Source organism: Bactrocera dorsalis, chromosome 1 (genome assembly GCF_023373825.1).
Source record: "Bactrocera dorsalis isolate Fly_Bdor chromosome 1, ASM2337382v1, whole genome shotgun sequence".
Lineage (NCBI taxonomy): Eukaryota > Metazoa > Arthropoda > Insecta > Diptera > Tephritidae > Bactrocera > Bactrocera dorsalis.
This window is the reverse complement of record NC_064303.1, coordinates 105,355,603-105,376,372: the sequence shown is the minus strand read 5'-3', so window position 1 is coordinate 105,376,372 and position 20,770 is coordinate 105,355,603. Positions and strand designations below refer to the sequence as shown.

The 20,770-nt window shown below is 39.3% G+C and overlaps 1 protein-coding gene across 1 annotated transcript; it reads right to left on the bottom strand.

Annotated features, from left to right (window-relative positions):
• Positions 1-484: 484 nt before the first annotated feature.
• LOC105224398 (segmentation protein paired) lies at positions 485-4,967 on the bottom strand. Its single transcript, XM_011202470.4, has 2 exons — positions 4,557-4,967; positions 485-2,968 (listed from the first exon to the last, which is right to left on the bottom strand). Exons 1-2 carry the CDS (start codon positions 4,621-4,623, stop codon positions 1,110-1,112), a joined length of 1,926 nt encoding a protein of 641 aa, XP_011200772.2. The 5' UTR covers positions 4,624-4,967; the 3' UTR covers positions 485-1,109.
• Between the last annotated feature and the right edge of the window lie 15,803 nt (positions 4,968-20,770).

The window sequence follows — 20,770 nt, the reverse complement described above, 5'->3', positions numbered from 1 at the left end:
CATTAGTTGAAGATGTCGAAAGTGGTCCAGAACGAGGCATGTTTTCAACGATTTCTCGACCCTTTATAGGCTTTGTACAACTCGTAGGCTTGTGTCGTTGATAAAATTGAATCACCGCAGGCTTTTTCCAACATTCGTCACGATTGCGCAAATTTGAGACAAATATTTTTATCCATTATAAATATTGCAACGCACTACTGAGATACCGATTTAAGCAGTTTCTGCAAACGAATTGGTTAACAGATCGCGCTCATTTTTGGCACAGTTTATAAAGACAGTCCTATCAACTTAGCAAAACACATATTTTTAAATATCAATATCAAAAATCCCATAAAAAAATAACAAATATGTAGCTTAGCGACCAGTTGCCAACTCATCCAGACCCAAGATGCATTTTTTGAAGGGGAAAGCTTAAATAGCACTCAACTTTATTCTAGAACCACAACTAAATGTGCAGAAAAAATGCATAAAAATATAATTTTCGACTTTTTATTAATACTTCTTCCGTTTATAATAGTTTCATATAAACAAAACCTTTCAAAATCTGAGATGTTCGATTCTTTTCATAGTTTTTCCTTCTATTGAGCAATAACTTAACAATATTTTATTATATTTATTATCGTAATTTTTAACTAAAAACTACTAAATGTTAATAATATTTAAAATGTAGTATTATACAATAATAAAGCAAATGTGGTATATTCATAAAATTTTTGTTTTTAATATATTTTTTTATTATGCTTAAATGATAAGTAAAATTGAATACACACCCTTGTAATATTTTTATTTTTAAAGCCTTATTTTCTTGCAAATTTTATTAAATACATTCATTATACTAATAATAATGGCAAACTAGTTTATTTTAAGGATAAATTCTGAACGATATTAATATGTTAATAACAGAAGCACCTCACTTAGTTCACTTATATAGATATATGTATCTCTATGCAGACCCTATATTATTAAAATAACTGATTAAAACGAAAGCCTCTTTTCATAACACCTGAACTCAAGTACTAAACTACTTATGTAATAAAAAATAAAATACGATACACATTATTTACAAATAGTTCAATATATACAAAGTAGTAAGATCCCCAAACTCCAGCTTAGTACCAGGAATGATAGAATGGCTGTGGCACCGTGGGATAATTAATTTTCGATGAGGAGTTAAAGCCTGCACTGCCGAAATTCTGTTGCATAAAGTGAGACGAACCGCCATTCGTTGTGGAACTCATGTTAGCCGCCGTCGCGCTGTGATGGAAGCCCAAATGCGATGAGGCATATTGTGCGGCGGCAGTTGCGTGGTGATGCGCATGCGTGTGGAAGGATGATGCCGTTGGTGCTGCATATTGCGAATGATTATGCGTGAAATCGCGTTGATGTGGGAACATCATATGCGCCGCCGTCGACTCGGGCATTTGTGATGAACTCGAGTTCAACGAGTCCTCCGGCGAGAGTGGTGCTGTGGGTCGTGTGGTAGATATATTGACATTCGAGGTGGTTTGTTGCTGCGCCATCGATGCATTCCAGCTGCCGTAAAGCTGTTGCATTTGTTGTGGTTCTGTCTTCAAGGCACTTTGCAATTCTTCCGCGGCATTCGCGCCACTCGTTGCGCCAATAGTATTGCCAGCGACATGCGTTTCATTGCCAATAACGGCAGTTAAACTATTGGGTGTTGGTGGTAATTGTATGCCACTGTTATTGGCAGTAGTGCCGAAAGCTGGCGATACTGATGCGTTGGGACTCTCATCACGTGTCAACAGTTGATTGGAATCCGTCGCGTTTTCTGTTGCATAATTGATATTGTGATTATTGCTACTTTGGCATGAGTTCATGTTGTTGTTGTTATTGTTGCTGCTTGAGCGCATCAGCGGCGAGATCGATTGATATTGCGACTGTAACGTTGCTGTAACATCGGTACCACTCGCTGTTGCCGCGCTCGAACTGTTACCGAGTAGATTATGTGAGGGGAAATTATAGTTGGTAGTGGAACCGTAATATTGATGCGGTGGCGTCATCGAAGCGGTACCCGGTACAATAGGACTCGATGCTAGATTGGCCACTGGTGCCGTGGGGTGTCCAGCATAGAAATCATAAACTTGTTGTTGATACGCAGCAGCCATTGCTGTGGCTTCGGACGAGACCGACGGCAACATGCCGGCAACAGCAGCCGCTGCAGCATAGTTATTCGCCGCCGCTGCGGCAGCAGCAACTGGTTGCAGTTGGTGGGGCACATAACTGCCGGTCATGGCACTGCTGCCTGGTGAAGCACCGTTAGTGTTTTGCTTACGCAGACGTGCTCGTCTATTGCTGAACCACACCTGAATGCGTGCCTCGGATAGATTAGTGCGTTGTGCCAATTCCTCGCGCGTATAAATATCTGGATACTGCGTGCGCTCAAAGGCACGTTCCAACTCTTCCAATTGCATGGCTGTGAAAGTGGTACGACTGCGACGCTGTTTACGCTTCAGCGCTATGCCAGGCTCGCTTTCGCAATCCGATGCCTCCTCATCGGAAAGTTTGTGTGAATGTTCCGAGCCGGATTGTGTTTTCTGTCCATCATCCTCCCCAGGCGCATCACGACCACGTACCAAACGCGAAATCGCCGAGACCGAAGGTGCTGTGGTGCGATCGCAAATTCCATCACGTATTAATTTATCTCTTATCTCCCAAGAAAAAATACTCGGATTCTGACGTTTGTACTCTTCAATGCGATTCTCAATTTCTGGTGTCGCAATGCGCGGCTTAGAACCACCAATCACACCGGGACGTATGGAGCCGGTCTCCTGATAGCGATTGAGGATCTTCGAAACGCAACCATGTGATACGCGCAGCTGACGGGATATTACGCACGGACGTATACCCTCGGCGGCCATTTCGACGATCTTCAAGCGTATATTATTCGGCAAGGGGCGACCATTTATGAACACGCCGCCCAATTGATTGACGCGTCCTTGTCCCGCATCTAGAAAGTTAAAACATTTCAGTGTTAATATGTGCTACTGTCTTTCAAAAAGTATATACATAATACGTTACGACGATTTCAATCAGATTTTCCAAAATACATATAAGCATGTGTGTGCGCAAAATATTCAAAACTCGGGAATGTACTCATCTTCCGTATTTACAATAGCTCAGTGTGTAATAAAAACTAATTTTCCAATTGCGCGGAACACGGCAGGAAGCCCGAGATATGCGCCCACGGCTACATCTTAAACGAATTCAGGTAAAATGGCACTACAAGCTATCTCTTAGTAGCTACGTGCACGCACGCGCCTACACTCAGCACTTACCATGTGACTTTGACGTTTGAAAATCATTTTTACTTATTTAATGCCTTTTATTAGTAGAAAATCTGTGAGTTTACCCACCGCCGTTGAAAAATGTCAAATGTTTTTCGCTTTCTAAGGTAATATGAATGTAAACAAAACGTATGACAACAATTGACTTCTACGGAAGTTACACGGGCAATAACATTGAACATCGCAAGGTCACACGATTGTCTGCAGTACACTACCAACTGTGACTGTTAATGGTGTTAATAGCCGAAGCGACATGTAAGATAGCAGTATAGTTTGTACATAGTTGAACTATGGTAAATGACAAACTGTTAAATTTTACTTAGTGAACGCAGTAAGAAACTATTTTAAGTGGAGTTTTTGTTTAAAAATATTTAAGGAAAGATGAGATATTGTGCTGTGAATTGTGGCAGTGTTTCCCAAATATTTTTAGGCGCTCTATATTAGTAAACGGCTGTTTTTACACTTAATGTACTGTATACAGAACTCTGTTATGATCTACTCGTATGTAAAGCTATGTACTTTTTAGAAGGATTCTGATAAATATTAATATTAATAAAAGTGAAAAAGAACTTTTAGGGTGTTGCCATCGTGCTTATCATCAGTTAATAAGCAAAACTTCTTATATTTTATGAATATTATTTATTTTAATAAATTTTTTATTGAAATTAAAATTATTTTAAGTCAATTAAAAATATTTAAAAAAAATTATTAAATCAAATAATGAAATATATTTAACCGATGTTGTTAAAATTTTTTTTTCATGTTTAAAAAATAATACAAAATAAAAAACTTTAGTTTTGCATAATTGAAAATTGATGTTTAAAAAAACATTTAAAAAAAATTAATACAATATAAAAACAAATTAATTTTTTTTTGGGGGTATAAAACTTCAAATAAAAAAAATATTAACTACTACTAAAATAAATAAATTTATTGCATAGTAAAAATTAAAAAAAAAAAAAAATTATAATAAAAAAAGTAAAAATTAAAAAAAAAATAACTATTTTTATAACAAATAAATTTATTTCATAGTAAAAATTGTTAACAAAATTAACTATTTTTATAATAATTTTTTTGCATCGTAAAATTGCTTAATCGCCCTTTTATGGCAACCCTTTTTAAACAAATTAATTTAAATTGTTTATAAATGCGCACACACAATGCTTTTATATGTATTTTTCGCAATTATAATTTTTTTCAATTTTTTTCTAACAATAATATCGTCGACTTGTCATTTTTATTGACGCTTACCTTGCATGGTGGCGTATCCATTGAAAAAGGGTCTGTGCATTGCGGCCGCAAAGGCAGTTACTGTCATCGTTTCTCAGCTCCAAGTGGAATTCACGATTTTTTTTATTAAACACTTTAGCAGTGGGAGTTACTGTATTCGTAAAATCTCGCCGAAATTTTCGTTCAAAGTTTTTTTTTATTTTTTTTTTATTTTTTGCACTTATATTTAAACAAATTGTTGCTTATAATATAATTAAATTTAATATGTGCACACTTTGGTTTATTATTTAAATACGGTTAGTTTATTGTACTATTTTTTCCCATTTACACAAAAAAAAACTTAACAGCACACAACACTTTATTGGTTTAACAGGCGGTTAACCATTGAAAATTTACGAAACGGAAATAATTTATTGCGTATGTTGTGTTGCCTGTTTCGTAGCAACTTCATAACTGACTAACTTGTCGATCTTATGTCAAGATCGTCGACTCTTCGTGCAGGTTTCTGGAGTGTTCAAATCGGGGCAGGCGTTTACATATGTTGTGTGTATAGGTTTCTTGTGGTAAAACAACAACTACCCATAAAACCGGCATTGGACAAACGAATGTTGTTATTGGTGTTGGTACATTTCTTCAAGATGCCCGCCATCGCTGTCAAATTGTATGTAAGTAGGTACACTCAAGAGCCAAGCGGTGCAATCAGGTAAATGTAGAAAAGACCAACAACAAAATACAATACAACAACAAAAAATTAAAAAAAAAATACAAATTTGAGCTAGTTTTTCGAGCGCAACTACTAATAGTCAGCCAATGGCAATCGTGAAAATATTTTCCATCTCTGTTTCTACTATTTTAGAGTATGCATGAGGTTTGTTTCGTGTTTGTTTTATGAGTCGGTGAACCACAGCACAAAGCCGCAATGTTTAATACGGTAATATTAAGTGGGCGTTTTTGAGGTATTTGTGTATTCAAATATTTACAGACATATATATTTAACATATACACACGCACAAAACATTAACACGTTGTTTGAGCAAATTTCTTGTATATTTTTGATGATTTGTTCAAATTAGGCTACAAATAATGGCCCCACAAAATTACCGCCTCGAATGGCTTGACCGATAAGCGTTTGCCGCTGAAATTTTATTATCGAAAAAATCGGAGGAAATAAGATACTATAAATTATTAATTTTCAAATTAGCAATAATGCAATTAAATGCATAGCTACAGGCAGCGAATATACATACATACGTATATAAAAAATTATTATTTATAGGCCTAATAGAAATTAATAATACTTTTAAAAAATGATCAATTTTTCAATCTTTTTAGTTTTAGTATTTAATTAAATTATGCATAATTAATGAATAATTTTGCTATTCATGTGGCTATATTTCTTCCCTATAATTGAAATGAAAATTGGCGTAGCCGAGTACGCTAGGCGTATAACTCGGTAGGTGCTTATTGCTTGATCCTCGGACCGAACGATAAGGTGAAGCGAAGCTATACTCTGCACGGATCTTCCATATAAATCTGTTCTCTGAATTTAATCGGTGAGTTTGAATGAAAGCTATATGATATAATGGTTCGATCTAAACAATTTATTTGATTAGAGCGTTGCCTTGGAAAATAATCTATGCCAGATTTCGTGAAGATAATTTGTCAAGAAATCTCATAGCGTTCTCCGATCTGAACAGAAAATGGAGTGTTACCTTAGGCCATAATGACAGTAAACTACTTTTTAATTTAAATTTCATGCGAAAACCCATTCGTCCAAATAATTTTTTCTAGGTTGCTATGACTATCAGTGACATCTGTGCCAAATGTCACAACAAAATTATCATTAATGTTTAGATATGCTTGGCTTTCTGAAGTACATAAAGTGCATTCGGCAATTTTTACGATGACTGAAATTATTCAACAAAGAATTGTCATGAAATTTAGTGTGTGGAATCAAATTTCTGCTGCCGAAACGTTCAGAATGTTGAAAAAGGACTTCGGTGATAATTGTTTGTCGTGAGCAAGAGTATTTGATCGCTACAAATAATTCAAAGAGAGTCAAGAACACGTTGACCACTTCCAGAACGGCCATCAACATCAACTGACGATCAACACGTAAAAAAAAATAAAATAATTGGTGCTTGAGAATTAACGATTAACTGGCATCCATCCATAGCCATTTTGAAGTAAGACTTGGGCCTAAGAAAGGTGAAAGTACTATTGGCTCCAAACCCATTTGATCTCTTTTCCGAAAAAGAGCGTCGCGTTAACGTCTGTAAAATAATGCTTGCCGACTACCTGGATGTCAAAAAACGTATTATTACTGGCAATGAGTCATGGACCTAAGTATGCTTACGACCCCTGGAAACAAACGATCGATGGATCGAAGGTCGTGGCAAAGGTGGGCCAAGGCCGAAAAGACATGTCAAAAGAGATCAAAAATCAAGGTTATGTTGACAGTCTTCTTCGATTATTGAGGTATGGTGCACAAGGAGTACTATTTAAGTATTATACGTATTTTGAGCAAAGTTATTCGTCGCCAGAATTATGGGATTGCAACTCTTGGTGTTTGCAGCACGAAAGCACACCGTCACATACTGCAATGGTTCTTCGTGAGCTTTTGACCAAATTTTCAACCAATATCATACCGCAATCACTGTATTCGCCTAGTTTAACTCCGTATAACTTCTGGCTATTCAACAAACTGAAACAAACGCTCTGGAGAAACCGTTTTGAGTCCTTTGAAGACATTAAACTTGAATCGCTACGCATTGAAGGCTATTCCGAAAATTGACTTTAACAACTGTTTTGAGGATTGAAAAAGCGTTGGCACAAGTGTATAGAAGCCCAGGGGGATAATTTTGAGAGAGAAGACATAGATTTTAAGGAAAAAATTTAGAATTTTAAAATTATGAACAAATTCTTACTACTTTTGCTCATACAAGTAGTAGTATGCTATAGTGTTCCGATATCGATAGTTCCTCCGTACTTTTTGAGAAACGGACGTATGCGAAATTTCAGTTTGATATGTTAAAAACTGAGCGACTAGTTCGCATATATACAAACTGATATATCTCAGCCAAGTCTGTTCATCACGCTGATCATTTACATATGTATGCACTTTATAGGGTCTTCGACGTTTCATTCTCTGTGCTACAAACTTAAAAGCAAACTTAATGTAATGACGTTAAATCGCATGATCTTGGCAGCGATTTGACTAGGCCATTCCTTGAAATTAACGATTAACGCAGTGTGTTTATATTTAGACATAAAACAGGATGCGACGCACTGTCTTGTTGGAAATAAAGATTGTCCGCGTCGATTTCATCAAATTTCAGAAGAAAAAGTCGGTCAGCATCGTGTTATAACACTCGCTATTGATGGTAATGGCATTTCTTGTCTTATTTCGAAGGACATAAGACCCGATGATGCCGTTTTACTACAATCCCCACTAAACCGTTATTTTTTAGGGATGCAATAGCCTTTCGTGAACTACACGACGATAGGGACAGTTTTATTTGTTGACGAAGCCACTAAACCAGAAATGGGCTTCATCCGAAAAGATTTCGGGTTTTCCAGAGAACGGGAATTCGCGCAAAATTCTTGGTCAAGTTCCAAGCGTTGTACCAAAGTAGAACGTGACATGATGAAATGGCAAACCTTACTGAACACACTGATAAAATTTGACAATTTTTTTTTAAATAAAGATGTAGTCAACGTTTCTGTCAATTGTGAATACTACAGACAAATGCTAAATAATTCCAGCAGGTTGCTGTCACTAGCTGTGTTTTGGGTATGAAACATGCCAATAGTAGATTCGCACTAAGACCTGAATATTTTTCACAAACGGCTCTCAAAAGAGATGCTGAGGGTCCTATATTCTTCTAACACAAGACATGTATTTATAAATATGACTGTCCAATAATCTAACAAATGGTGGCCCAAGAATTTTCAGAAACCAGGCGAGGTTTATAACAAGTATACAGAAAACTAGATTAAGGATTGTCATGCTTCTATTAGTTAAGAAGACTATATTAAAGCCGATGATAAAGATTTTAAAGATTTGTCTGGACTACAGATTTAGTTGTATTTTGAACGAAATTACAATGAAATAAATTGATGAGGTGATGATCAACTGTAACGGACGAGCGTAAAATTCAAGAACCCAATAACAATTACAATAATTATCTTGTCAAAACATAGTGAAAGCCACCCATATGAAATGTGAAACTCGTGATAACGGTTTTTACTGAAACATGAGCCGTGTTAGCTGACAACTAGGATATAATTAAATGTAAACTGTCTTAACATCGTTGTGTAATAGGTTTCCTCGGGTAAGAAACTGCCTTTTTTCACCAATTTTTTTCTCATATAAAAAATAATTTTTTTATTGTTACAAACATAACTATTAACAAAGAAATACTGAAAATTTTGGGAAAAAATATTTTAAACTGGGCCATTGCGCCGCAATTTCCTGTGACCCCTCGGAAAAAAGCTGCGCCCGCGTTGGCAGGATAAATTCTCACAGGATCATATAAAGTGAAAAAATACTTAATTTAGTTAAATCCTTAACATAGAACGACGAACATAGACGAAGAAAAAAAACTTCAACTTGATTTTTAGGCAGACATTTTTACAAAAAAATTAAAATTTCAGGGAAAATTTCTCGAAAATTTTTTTCAAATAGTTGTAATCGAAAAAAATCCTTCGTCCAAGTCTTTAAAAATTATATCCCAAGGACCTGTGTCATGAAGATCGGTAGAGTAGTTCTCTAAAAAACTATTACCTGGATCAAATTTAAGACAATATTCTTGAGGTGTTGTAGAATTTAATAAGACAATAAAAAATTTGATTTTTTAAAACACCGTAAGCCCATGCAACCTCTTAAATGAAATAGAGTGACCTCTTGATAACATAATCATCATATACAAAAAGTAAAAAACAACTGAAAACTGGTCTAACATCCACTAGCTATTGTCGAAAGGTCGCCTGTAAATTCTAATAAGAAAATAAATAGTTACTTCGTGAAACTACGAAAGCTCTAATGCCATAGTCAAGAGAACTACTTCCGGCTGCATTAGTTATGTATTTTATATGCATAATATGCATAATTATTACAATCACACATATTTGCATTCACGAATACATACATACACACAAAGGTATTTGTACAAGTTAAAGGTGCGTAGCTTACGCATATCCTTTTCACGCTTTCCACCTACCATTTCGTAACCATTCATTAGGTCAGTGGTTAACGTTTTAGAATGACGAAGCGTGTGAATTTGATTAATTACAAAATTTCACGCAACAACTGGTCTATTGTGTGGTTTCCAGCAAAAATAAAAAACGATCGGAATAAAGGAAACAATTGTTATAGGGAACCGATATACAAGTATGTATGTACATCGCATCTTTAGCAGAGACGCATACCTATCCTAAGCAAGACTCTTACGAATGTATCGAGTAAACTCAATTAATAATCTGGAATAATTTCTATTAACTTTGACGCCACCGCGGAAATTGTAAAACACAAAAGAACAAGGAAAGCGAACAGACTTATGAAAAATTAATGTGACCAGTGGAATAGTAATAAGTGAATATAAATAAAAAGTAAATACATATTTATATTTATATGTATAAGTAAGCAATTATTGTAATTCAAGTGCAGTCCTTTTATTCGTTACCAAACTGAAATCTTTTCATCAATCTTTCTGGAGTAGCAACAAAGTGCCGACATTTCGAATGCATACTTGTATATACTGAAAACCTGTGTCCTGTTGATACATATACATATGTATAGTTGGATAATACAATAGTGTATAAACTTGCTGAGCGTTATTGAAGTGATGTGTTCCCTTTCCAGATATATGGAACCAAGGAACTTAAGCTTGCGTCTACAGATTGTTGTGCAATTAAAAATCTGGACCTCAGAGGCTTCTGGTTCCATGTCGAAAAACTAGCAGTTTGCACAAGAGGACATGGCCATGTTGGACAGGTATTTCTTGTGGCTACAGGGACCAACGTAAACGTCCGGTGTGTTTTACGTGGGTACCTGCTGACGACAACCTTACTCCACGGCGCTCAAAAGCACAGCGGATCAAATCAATGCGTTGATCAGCGCCCTGAGAATGCTAAGCATTTTCAGTACCAATTGGCAGTGTGGAATGGACACACTAACCACCTTGGTAGGGTTCGAGGCCCATCTAAAACCTCTGCCGTGCTTTGGGTCCGGCACCCGGTTGCAATGCAACTCCACATTCAACTGACAAAGTCAGTTCTTCCCGCGATTTGGGTTTCAACCACAACCACCACGATACTCCCCGAGGGGCCAGTCCGCATGAGCAGGTTGGAGTTACCTCCAAGGGCTCCTGCTCCCCGTGGTACCAGAATTAAGTCTCCGGTCAGACTTCGTAGCCGAAACTACTACCAGTTGAGCTTCCATACTGCTCCGGACTGGTGGCCAAAAAAGAAGGTGAGGTTGGACCCCACTAACACATAAAAAACCCACAACGCAAACACCTAACACTCATACAAAAAAAAAACTAAAACCCTAATTTCCAGCTAACCGCCTTCGCCGCTTAAATAACTCACGCGCAAACAACCCTAACTGTTCGGTATTCCGACTAGTGGAGATCACACCACTAACATCTAATCGTCCATCAGTCCAGCTAATCCCCATACCACCCAGATCCCTAATGTCCGAGTACATCGGGCACTCCGCAATTAAATGCGACCAATTCTCCAACTCCGCCCCACAAAAACACCCTGACGTATTTGATAGGTGCCTCTGATGCAAAAATGCATTCAGAGGCCCATGCCCCGTAAACAAGAAACCCAGACTTAGACAAAATCTAAAATCTGGGTTATCCTCAACGAACCCCACGTCCCGAATGTACTCGTACGTCACTCGGCCGTTAGGACTATTGTCCCAACGTTCTTGCCACCTACACCTAACCCTATCATCTAGGAGCCTCTTGCTCCCTAGATATCCCTCCCTCTCCACATCATCGTCGGAAATCCAATCGTTCCGCAGCAATGACACACTCAAACCCCTTCTTAACCTGAATGCAACAGCTCTCTGTATGACAATCAGGTCAAGAGGGGGTGCACCTAACAAAACCTGCATCGCATCCGTTGAGACGGTGCGACATACAGGCAAGCAAGCAAGCATCACACAACGCTGTATTGAGAGGAGTTTTTGAGACCCCATGACAGTCGTGGCTGCCTCCCACCATACAGGGGCTCCATATGTGGCACAGGCCACAAACAAGCCACGATATATGGTGCGGACAGCACGACGTCCGAGACCCCAATCGCTCCTCAAAATACGTCGTATTTTGCCTACGGTTGCCTGCAGTCGCTCCTTCACGCTCGCAAAGTGTGGAGTAAAACACAACCTTTCACTTATGGTCAGCCCCAGATATTTGACTTGCGTCACATATCTGATGCTGACCCCGTTCACACGGACAATCGGTGGACGAGACGGCGACAATCTACCTTTCAGCAGCATTGCCACCGTCTTTTCCATCGATATGTCAACCCCCACACCTAAGCCCCAAGAATTAACGATCTCTAAGAGATCTCCTCCCGCCCGTTCTAAATCCAACCTCGAGCGACCTTCAACCATAAGAAGAAGGTCGTCCGCATACGCGCAACATTTACAGAGTGGCTCGAGCTGCCCAAGCAGAGTGTCCATCATAAGGTTCCAAATATATGGACCACAGATGGAACCCTGCGGGCAGCCTCGAACAACTCCAATCTCCACACTCCCATTCATGCCGACAAGAGAGGCCTTTCTGTCCGAAAAATAACTCCGCCAAAGAGTAATTTCCGGACAGCCAAGCTCCTCCAGCCGTTGCAACACTCGATCCCAGCTTAGGTAGTCAAATGCCCCCTTGAAGTCAACAAATATGCCAAGGACATACTTGTTGACATTCTCCCTAACGACATTCTGAACAAAAAACCACGCATCCTCTATACTGCGTCCTTTCCTGAACCCAAACTGCCTATCCGACCACATACCCCGCGTTAGCTCCTGAAGCCGTTCCACCATGACCCTTTCCAGCACTTTTCCAAGTACTGGAAGGAGACTGATGCCCCGATAAGATCGAGGATCGCTCCTGACCTTATCAGGGGACTTCAGGAGAGGAACAACCCTAGCACTTTTCCACTCGCGTGGAAAGTATCCCTCCCAGACGCACTTATTATAAATGGCCTCCAGGTATTCCGGAATGAACTTCCATAAGCTTTTACACATCTCTCCGTTCAAACCATCAAAACCTGGGGACCGTTTAGACCTAACCAGGCCAAAGGCGTACCCCAACTCCCCATCATCTAATGGAGGGACAGGCACCTCTTGTGCTTGAGGTACCTGCACCTCCGACCTGGGAAAGAACGCACCTAACAGAACCCCCGCACACTCTCTCCACGACGATAACAGAGTGTCACCGACGCGAAGAGAGGTGATATCCTCCCTCCTACGACCCCTGCAGATCCTATAGACCTGACCCCAGGGGTCGTTCCTATTTTCCCTAACGAAGCTCCTCCACTCATCTTCCTTTACCTTCACCAACATCTCCTTATATTCCCTATCCGCACAACTAAATTCCCGCCTAAGCTGGGACAGCCTATCAGAATTGGACCGTCGAGCACGTTGAAACTTTCGCCTCAAACGCCTGACAGTCCTCCTCTTCAAGGTTAACTCATGCGTCCACCATTTAATTTTACTAATCTTGGAACACTCATACCTACCAAAGACCCTATCATTTGTCCCCCAAACAACCTCATAGAGACGAGCAATTTGCTCGTCGACCCCCAACTCCTCAAACACGCTAAGCGGTATACTAAGTACCGCTTCCCTAACCGAGAGCCCATATTGGTTCCAGTCAGTACCAGCGGTACGCCATCGCCGCAATGGACTCTCATAAGGTGAGGGAGGAGATCGAGGGGTAACCACAATTTGAAGCAAATTATGGTCACTCAATCCCCACCCTCCCCTAACCGCCCAACTAACACTAAAAGCCCTACTTGCTGCCTCGTTCATAAGCGTCACGTAGGGACCAACGTAAAATGCGATCACACGGAATTTTCCTCTGGGCAGGTTTATCATGTTTTTAAACCTCATTGTAACCTCCCATTATCAGCTTCACATGGTGCAAGCCTTTGGCTTTCTGTCAATATCTTTCTCTGTCCACTCCTTCCTTCTTTATGGCGAGAGACCACATCGTCGTGCATTACACCATTTGTTGAGACGAAATTATCTTCCTTTTTCCACACACCTCTGCTACCATGAGTAGCATGGTATGGTTCGCTGTCTGATTGATTATCATAAGTGACCTCCAGCATGACTTCAAGCACTGCGGTTGAGCCCCAAAGGTACAGACGCAGCCAATTCTTTACAGCCTCGAAGCCTGTGATTTCTTCGATGCCCAAGCAACCATTCTATATTTAATAATCGATCTTATCGTATACAGTTAACTGATGATGCTCGGCTTACAGCCCCAGGATTTACCGGCCAGGCGTCTGCATACCATGAGTGCTTTAGGGCAGTGTAAGTTCCACATGTAGAATGGTAGGCGTAGGTATTTGACCTCATTAGACATCTCTAACTCTTTACCGTCAAGGACTAGGATCCCTAAGCCTGGCAGAGATCTTCTTTTGATAAAAGATAGAATGGATTTACCGGGGGTGGATTACTTTGAAGGAGATGAAATGGACAAAATTCACCATTCGATTTGATCACTCTCTACCGCCAAGGATCAGGGTCCTTAATCCCAGAAGAAATCTTTTTTTGATTAGGTAAACAGACGATGGTTATTTTTGACGGATTAATTTAACATAACCGTATTGCACCATCCCTTTGCTTATCTTAATCCCCTTTATACTATATTGGAGAAAATATTAGCGAATTTGATTTTTGTCCTTATAAAAATGTCGTCGGCCTACCCTTGACATCGACTCCACAATAAAGGAAACAGTACCCCGCCCAGAGAGCATCCTCTTGTACTACGAAGACGAATCTTGTTCTGGCTCCTTAGTGATATTCGAAAGTTCAGAACTAAATGACTAGGAAGATTTAAGTAATATCCAAAAATATAGAATTGTTAACTTCCGATTTCAAATCCAAAATCAAGTTGATTTTTGATAAGGGAAACCTTTTCTTAAAATGCAGCAGATATTTGTAGTTAAAACTGCCTCGGAAAACTATTAATTTGCCGGTCAACATTAAAGCCTATTATTAGATGAAGCTCTACCACACATATGGGGTAAAATTTCACACTGTTAATATTAAGCAATTCTACAATAACAATAACAACATGAAAACTTTTTTGACCAAATCAAATACCACCGTGTCAACCGAAATTTCTCGGTTTCAATTGCAACAGTATATATATGTTTTTGGTCACAGTGTCCACAGTGGTCCACCTCAAGGTTGCATTGACCACGAAAACCATACACATATCCCAACATCACCTACCACATGCTGCAACTAAATTGCTAGATAAATTCGAATTTGGATAACTTCAAGCGCACCGTTCAATTTACACCGTTGCACAGCCGAATAGTGGTCGGTCTTCGGTTAACCGATGTCAACATTGCTTGGTATGTGGTAAACTCTGGTGGATGTGTCAATACGAGGAGCAAGGCTCGCTGTGCTAATTTGTCATAGTGAATGTGGTAGAAGGAAAGGCCAACACGCAAACACACACATACACACATAACGATACTCTGATAATATCATTAAGACATCTGATCAAGGACATGACAATTGGCCTTATCGAAGCGTTTGTAAGCGCCTATGTATGCTTGCATGTGTGTGTGTGTGTGTTGTTGGTAGTGTAAATTTGTGTTAAATAGGTGGCAGCATTTATTGGCATCCAACATGCGCTTGCTGGCAACTGGTAATAGCGTGACAGGCGTTGTGGCTTCGCTACTTGCCACAACGAATTGATTTGTCATTTACAGCTATTAAAGTTGTACAAACTGTTTGGCAAATAAGCGTAAAGCGTAACAAAGGACTAACACTAACAACTAACTGCATTCATAGCTGCTGGATTGCAATAAAAATTTATTTTTTTTTTTTGTTTAGTTTATCTTTTTTTTAATATTTCTGTAATAGAGATTTCGACATTTTCTGCTCTTATATTATGCAATGCATCTATAACACTTTTTCATCATATCAATAAGGAAATATATAATGAACGTCATAAGAACGTGCTCACTCCTCCAATTAGCAGCACTAATATGCACATTCAAAGCTGCCTTTCTCCTTGCAACAACCGCCAATGGGAGATATTCATCTGTATCAATTATGTTGTGTTTGTTGCCAAACAAATGCCGGATTGACGTTGTAATGAAGCGCTAAATTTTCATACAAACGCGCAATTCTACAATTATATTGTTTCCTTTTTCGCGCGCTCAACCAACCAACTCATATACAATAAGCTGGCTAAAGTCGGAACAGGTAACGCCGACGCGTCCAACTAGTAAGTTGTCGCTGCAATGCAAATAAAACCGTCCTTAGGCAAGATACATAGTTTCCAAATATCTTGCAAATAGCGTTTCGTTCATCGCACGGCAGGTGGGCATCATAAACACCTCTAAGTAGCATATTCATGGCACGCTGCTGGAGTTCCAAACGACGCACAAATTACACACACACACACATTTACACATACAAACAAACCCATAAGCATAGAACTTCAAATGCAAGTCCTATTTGCACTTATTTAGTACAGAGCACACACACACAAATATATATATACATACATATGTGTATTTATATGAGAAAATGTATGCATACATACATCCTAGAAATAGTTAGTAGGGTCCTTAAATGTCATTTGATTTTTCGTGGAATGAAAACAGCGCGCGTCCACCGTTTTTAGCGCGAAAATTTCCCTAAAAGCATGTTGCCTGCTGTTTCGACTGTTCTTCCTCTAAAGGCAAAAGTCAACGGAAATTAGTGTTGCTATTGTTGGCATAGCACATACACACACTCACATACATACATGCATAGATATGCGTTTATCGCATTTCATCTAAAGCTAAATGTCGTCCAAAACTGATTTCACAACGACAAGATCATCAAAAGCCGTGATCGTTTCACTGAAGCGACTTGAAACATCCCTGCTGGCGTCTGCCTCAATGCCCGTGCAACATATGTATCATGTCCTTCTTTTTAAGAAGAGCAATGTTCTAATTTTAATGTCTTTGTTGTTCGCCGATTATATTATATTGCATTTTTTCGATGAAAATGTGTTATGTTCTGAGGAAAAAATAGTATGGGTTCGTAAATATACGATATTTCAAAGAGACTGTCATCATCATCAGGTTGGCACTGCAACTGGGTGCCGAGAATACTCTCTCCAATACAGTATAAAAGGGCTTAAGCCTAGCAAAAGGAATGTGGAATACGGTTGGATTAAATATTAATCCGGCAAAAACAACCATCGTCTCTTTATCTTATCTAAAGAAGATCCATTTGTCGAAGTCTTAACGACCCGGGCATAACGACTCTAACCCTTGACGGCAGAGAGTTAGAGATGTCTAATGAGGTCAAATACCTAGGCCTCACATTAGACTCCACCTTACGGTGGAATGTGAAACTAACACTGTCTAAAGTAACAAAAGCAATTATGGTTTGTAGACTGCTTGGGCATCGAAGAAATCACAGAACTGCAAAGAATTGGTTGCGTCTGCCCTCATGCTTGCAGAGAGGTATGGAAAAGGATATAATTTTGTCTCAACAAATGGTGTGATACACGACTGGCCCTCCTTCCAAGAGACAGCGTTATGAAAAGGATAAATTTCTCTAGTGAAAGTATAAAGTTACTCTCGGTAGTAATGCTGACTGGAATGATTCCCAGCTAGACCTACAACTGAGGAACCGCTCAATGCAGTAGTTCACTGACGGCTCGAAGGCATCGGTGGGCATTGGTGCAGCTTTTGCAGAACCACACACAAAACTTTCCATATCCATGGGATGTTTTCCGAGTGTGTAGAAATTAATCTATAACTATCTACCTGAGTTTTGGTAATATTTTTCTTTTACAGTCGCCAGGTACTCTTCTTCACCAAAGGATAGGGAGCCAATAATCCTTCGGAGAACTTTTCTCTTCTAAAGTATGCTCAACGCTGTTCATCATCGTTCATGTTTCTGCACTATATATTGTACGTACAGCAGAACGGATATTATGAGTGACTTATAAACGTCAGTTTAGTTTTACGAGAGAGGGCTCTACTTTTCAATTGATTGCTGAGCCCATGATAGCGCCTGATGGTAAGAGATTTCGATTGATTTCGGGACTGAGTTCGTTGTTGATATTTAAGCTAGATTCTAGATAGACGAAGCCTTTCACTACCTCGAAGTTATAAGTGTCAAAAGTGGCGTGGTCTCCCAATCGTTGACATGCTTTGTTTAATGACAGAGGTAATTCGTTTTGCTCTCGTTCTTGAGAATGCTGTACAACCGGCTCTATTGTTGCGGCACCAGCCACTCTTGAAAAAGATATCGTTAAGGTCTACAGCACGAATTATATTTTGAAGCAACTCGTTTGGTATCACATGGCTCTAAGAGGTTCTTGCCTGTTTTGACAAAGCAGTCGAACAACTGTCACTTAAATTTACTTTCAATGCCCTAAAATCCGTAAAGAAATTTGAAAAAAGAGGTGCGTTCCAAAGTAAACAGGACTTTTTGAATTTAGTGCTCCCTGGCCATCTCTATGTCGACTGGTGCGTTAGAATCTAGTACCTTTATCGATCTAGTGAGAATTTCATGACATTTCATCGATTGAAAGTGAAGTTATTGCGTTTAGTGTCAATATGTTTGTGTTTTTTGTGCAAAAATGAGCTTCGAACAAAGAGCCAACATTAAATTTTGTTTTAAAATTGGTAAAACTTTTACCGAAACGTTTCAATTGATGAAACAAGTTTATGACGATGATTGCCTATCCCGTAGCAGAGTGCACGAGTGGTTTCAACGTTTTCATGGTAGTGGTCGTGAGGACATAAATGACGATCAACATGTGGGCCAATCAAAATCCGTGATCACCGAAACTGTGCGCGAATTCTTCAAAAATCAGCCGAAATAATCATTGAAATTCATGAAAATGGAATTGAACATCTCCAAAACATCGATTTATCGCATTTTGACCGAACAGTTGGGCCTACGAAAGGTGTGTGCACGGTTTGTTCCGCACAAATTGACTGACGACCAAAAATTGCTCAGAATCCAACATTCGAAGGTCATCATTAAAGACCAAAAATCACATTTTAACCATTAACCACTCCCCGTATTCACCTGATATGGCACGGTGCGACTTCTTCGTTTTCGGAAAAATGCATTTGCCCATGAAGGTAAAGCGTTATGCAGACGTAAGGGCCATTCAAAAAGCTTGCACCGGCATACTGGGGGCCATACCGGCCAACGAGCTAAAACACTTATTCGACCCGCTTCTGGACCGTGCAAAAAGCTGTATTGCAGCAGAAGGAGAATAAAATAAATTAATTTTGCCGAACGAAAAAAAAACATTTGTTCTGTTTTCCCTTTTTTTTCAGTCCTGTTTACTTTGGAATGCACCTTGTACATTGGGGAAAGAAAAGACGGGCAAGCCGTTAGGAATCTACCGAGTACTGACAATGCTAGGGCATCGGAACGATGCGAAATTGCTAGTACCAGCAGCGAAACCTCGATTGAAATCATAGGAAGCATTATACGTATCAATACGAAAGGCACAACACTCTAGCTAGAAAAGAGAGGTTGAGCAGGTACTATCTGTAGCTGCAGCAATTTCCGCGGTTTTCATGAAAGGAATAACGGACCCCCTCTAAGGTATGAAAGTGCCGGGTGCCATCATGGGCTTCAACAGCTCATAAAGTGTGCCTCTTTATAAAGAGTCTCTTGAAGAAAAGATATGGAAGGGGGCTAGGATGAGCTCGGTGAACAAAGAGGATCTTCCATTGCGCCCTCGAACTTGGGTATGGATTCCTGCCGAACCTTTCTTCGCAAGAGAAATTGAGAAAATTATAAGACATTGTAATCGGTCGCGCGATAAGCGAATTATACGATCGGAAGAACCGAGGAACCTTTTTGGTAAGCACTGATACTGCCAAATACGGAGTTCGTTATATTCGTATATCAAGTCGATTGGTCGGTCGTTTCTCACCGACTCTGAAAACAGCGTTTTGAGAAAAATGCGTCGGGAGGTGATTACACGGTTCAACATTCTTACAAATTCGCATCTATGTACCTCTGAAATTATTCATCGGATCATCGTAAAATTTTCGAAAAATATTATCAATTTCATATACATTCGATATATAGTAGTTATACAGATACAAAAACAAAAATTGATCTTTTGAAATTCCCAAGTGGATATAACTTTTTGAGCTTCTCACAAAGGTCCTTCGAAATAACATATTTTTCTACCTACATACATACTACGTATATATGTATACCGTAAGTATACCATATGTATGTTAGATTTTGTGGGTGTCACATCTTATGAATTGGGTCACGTAGCAATTTTGAGTCTCATCTGGATCGTACACTTCCCAATACGGGAAATGTTTCAAGCTGATATTTTTTCTTTTAAATATAATGTAACTTTTCTTTAAATGTTAGCTGATGTAAGATTGAAGAATATCAGTGTTAACCAATAATTTATTTAACTTAAACACTGTGCGAAATTCCAATGCACATTGCAAACGTAGTCCGAATGTCTGCTAAATTGCCGAAAGTAACAAACATTCGTCATTCGTACGTCAACCGTAGACTGACTGACTGACATAAAGAGTTGAATATTTCCTGAATTGAATTCGTAACCAGAAAACCCAAGCACATACAAGCATATTCAAACGCAATACGCAAGCACACCCACCTTTCGAAAGTCATTAGTTCGGCAGATCGTGTGCGCCAAGTGGTGGCAGGCGGCAAGTAGTTTGCCGGCAAGCGCATTGCACCAGGGGCGAGGGTGTGAAAGCGGTGATGGTGTGTGCCCGCTGGCGGTACGATCAGAAGAGGCTACAAATTGATCATTAAACAGAAGGCAATGGTGGTGGCAGTAGGCGCAAAGACAAAAAAAACATCACATACGTAGAACAGACACATACGCGACTGCGAGCTGAACTCTGACAGTCCACTACAACAGCAAAGACCAGACTTTAAACAAAGTTTTTAATAGCTGAACCACAGCCGCTGAGCTCAGACATCTGTCGGATACGAAGTAACGTTA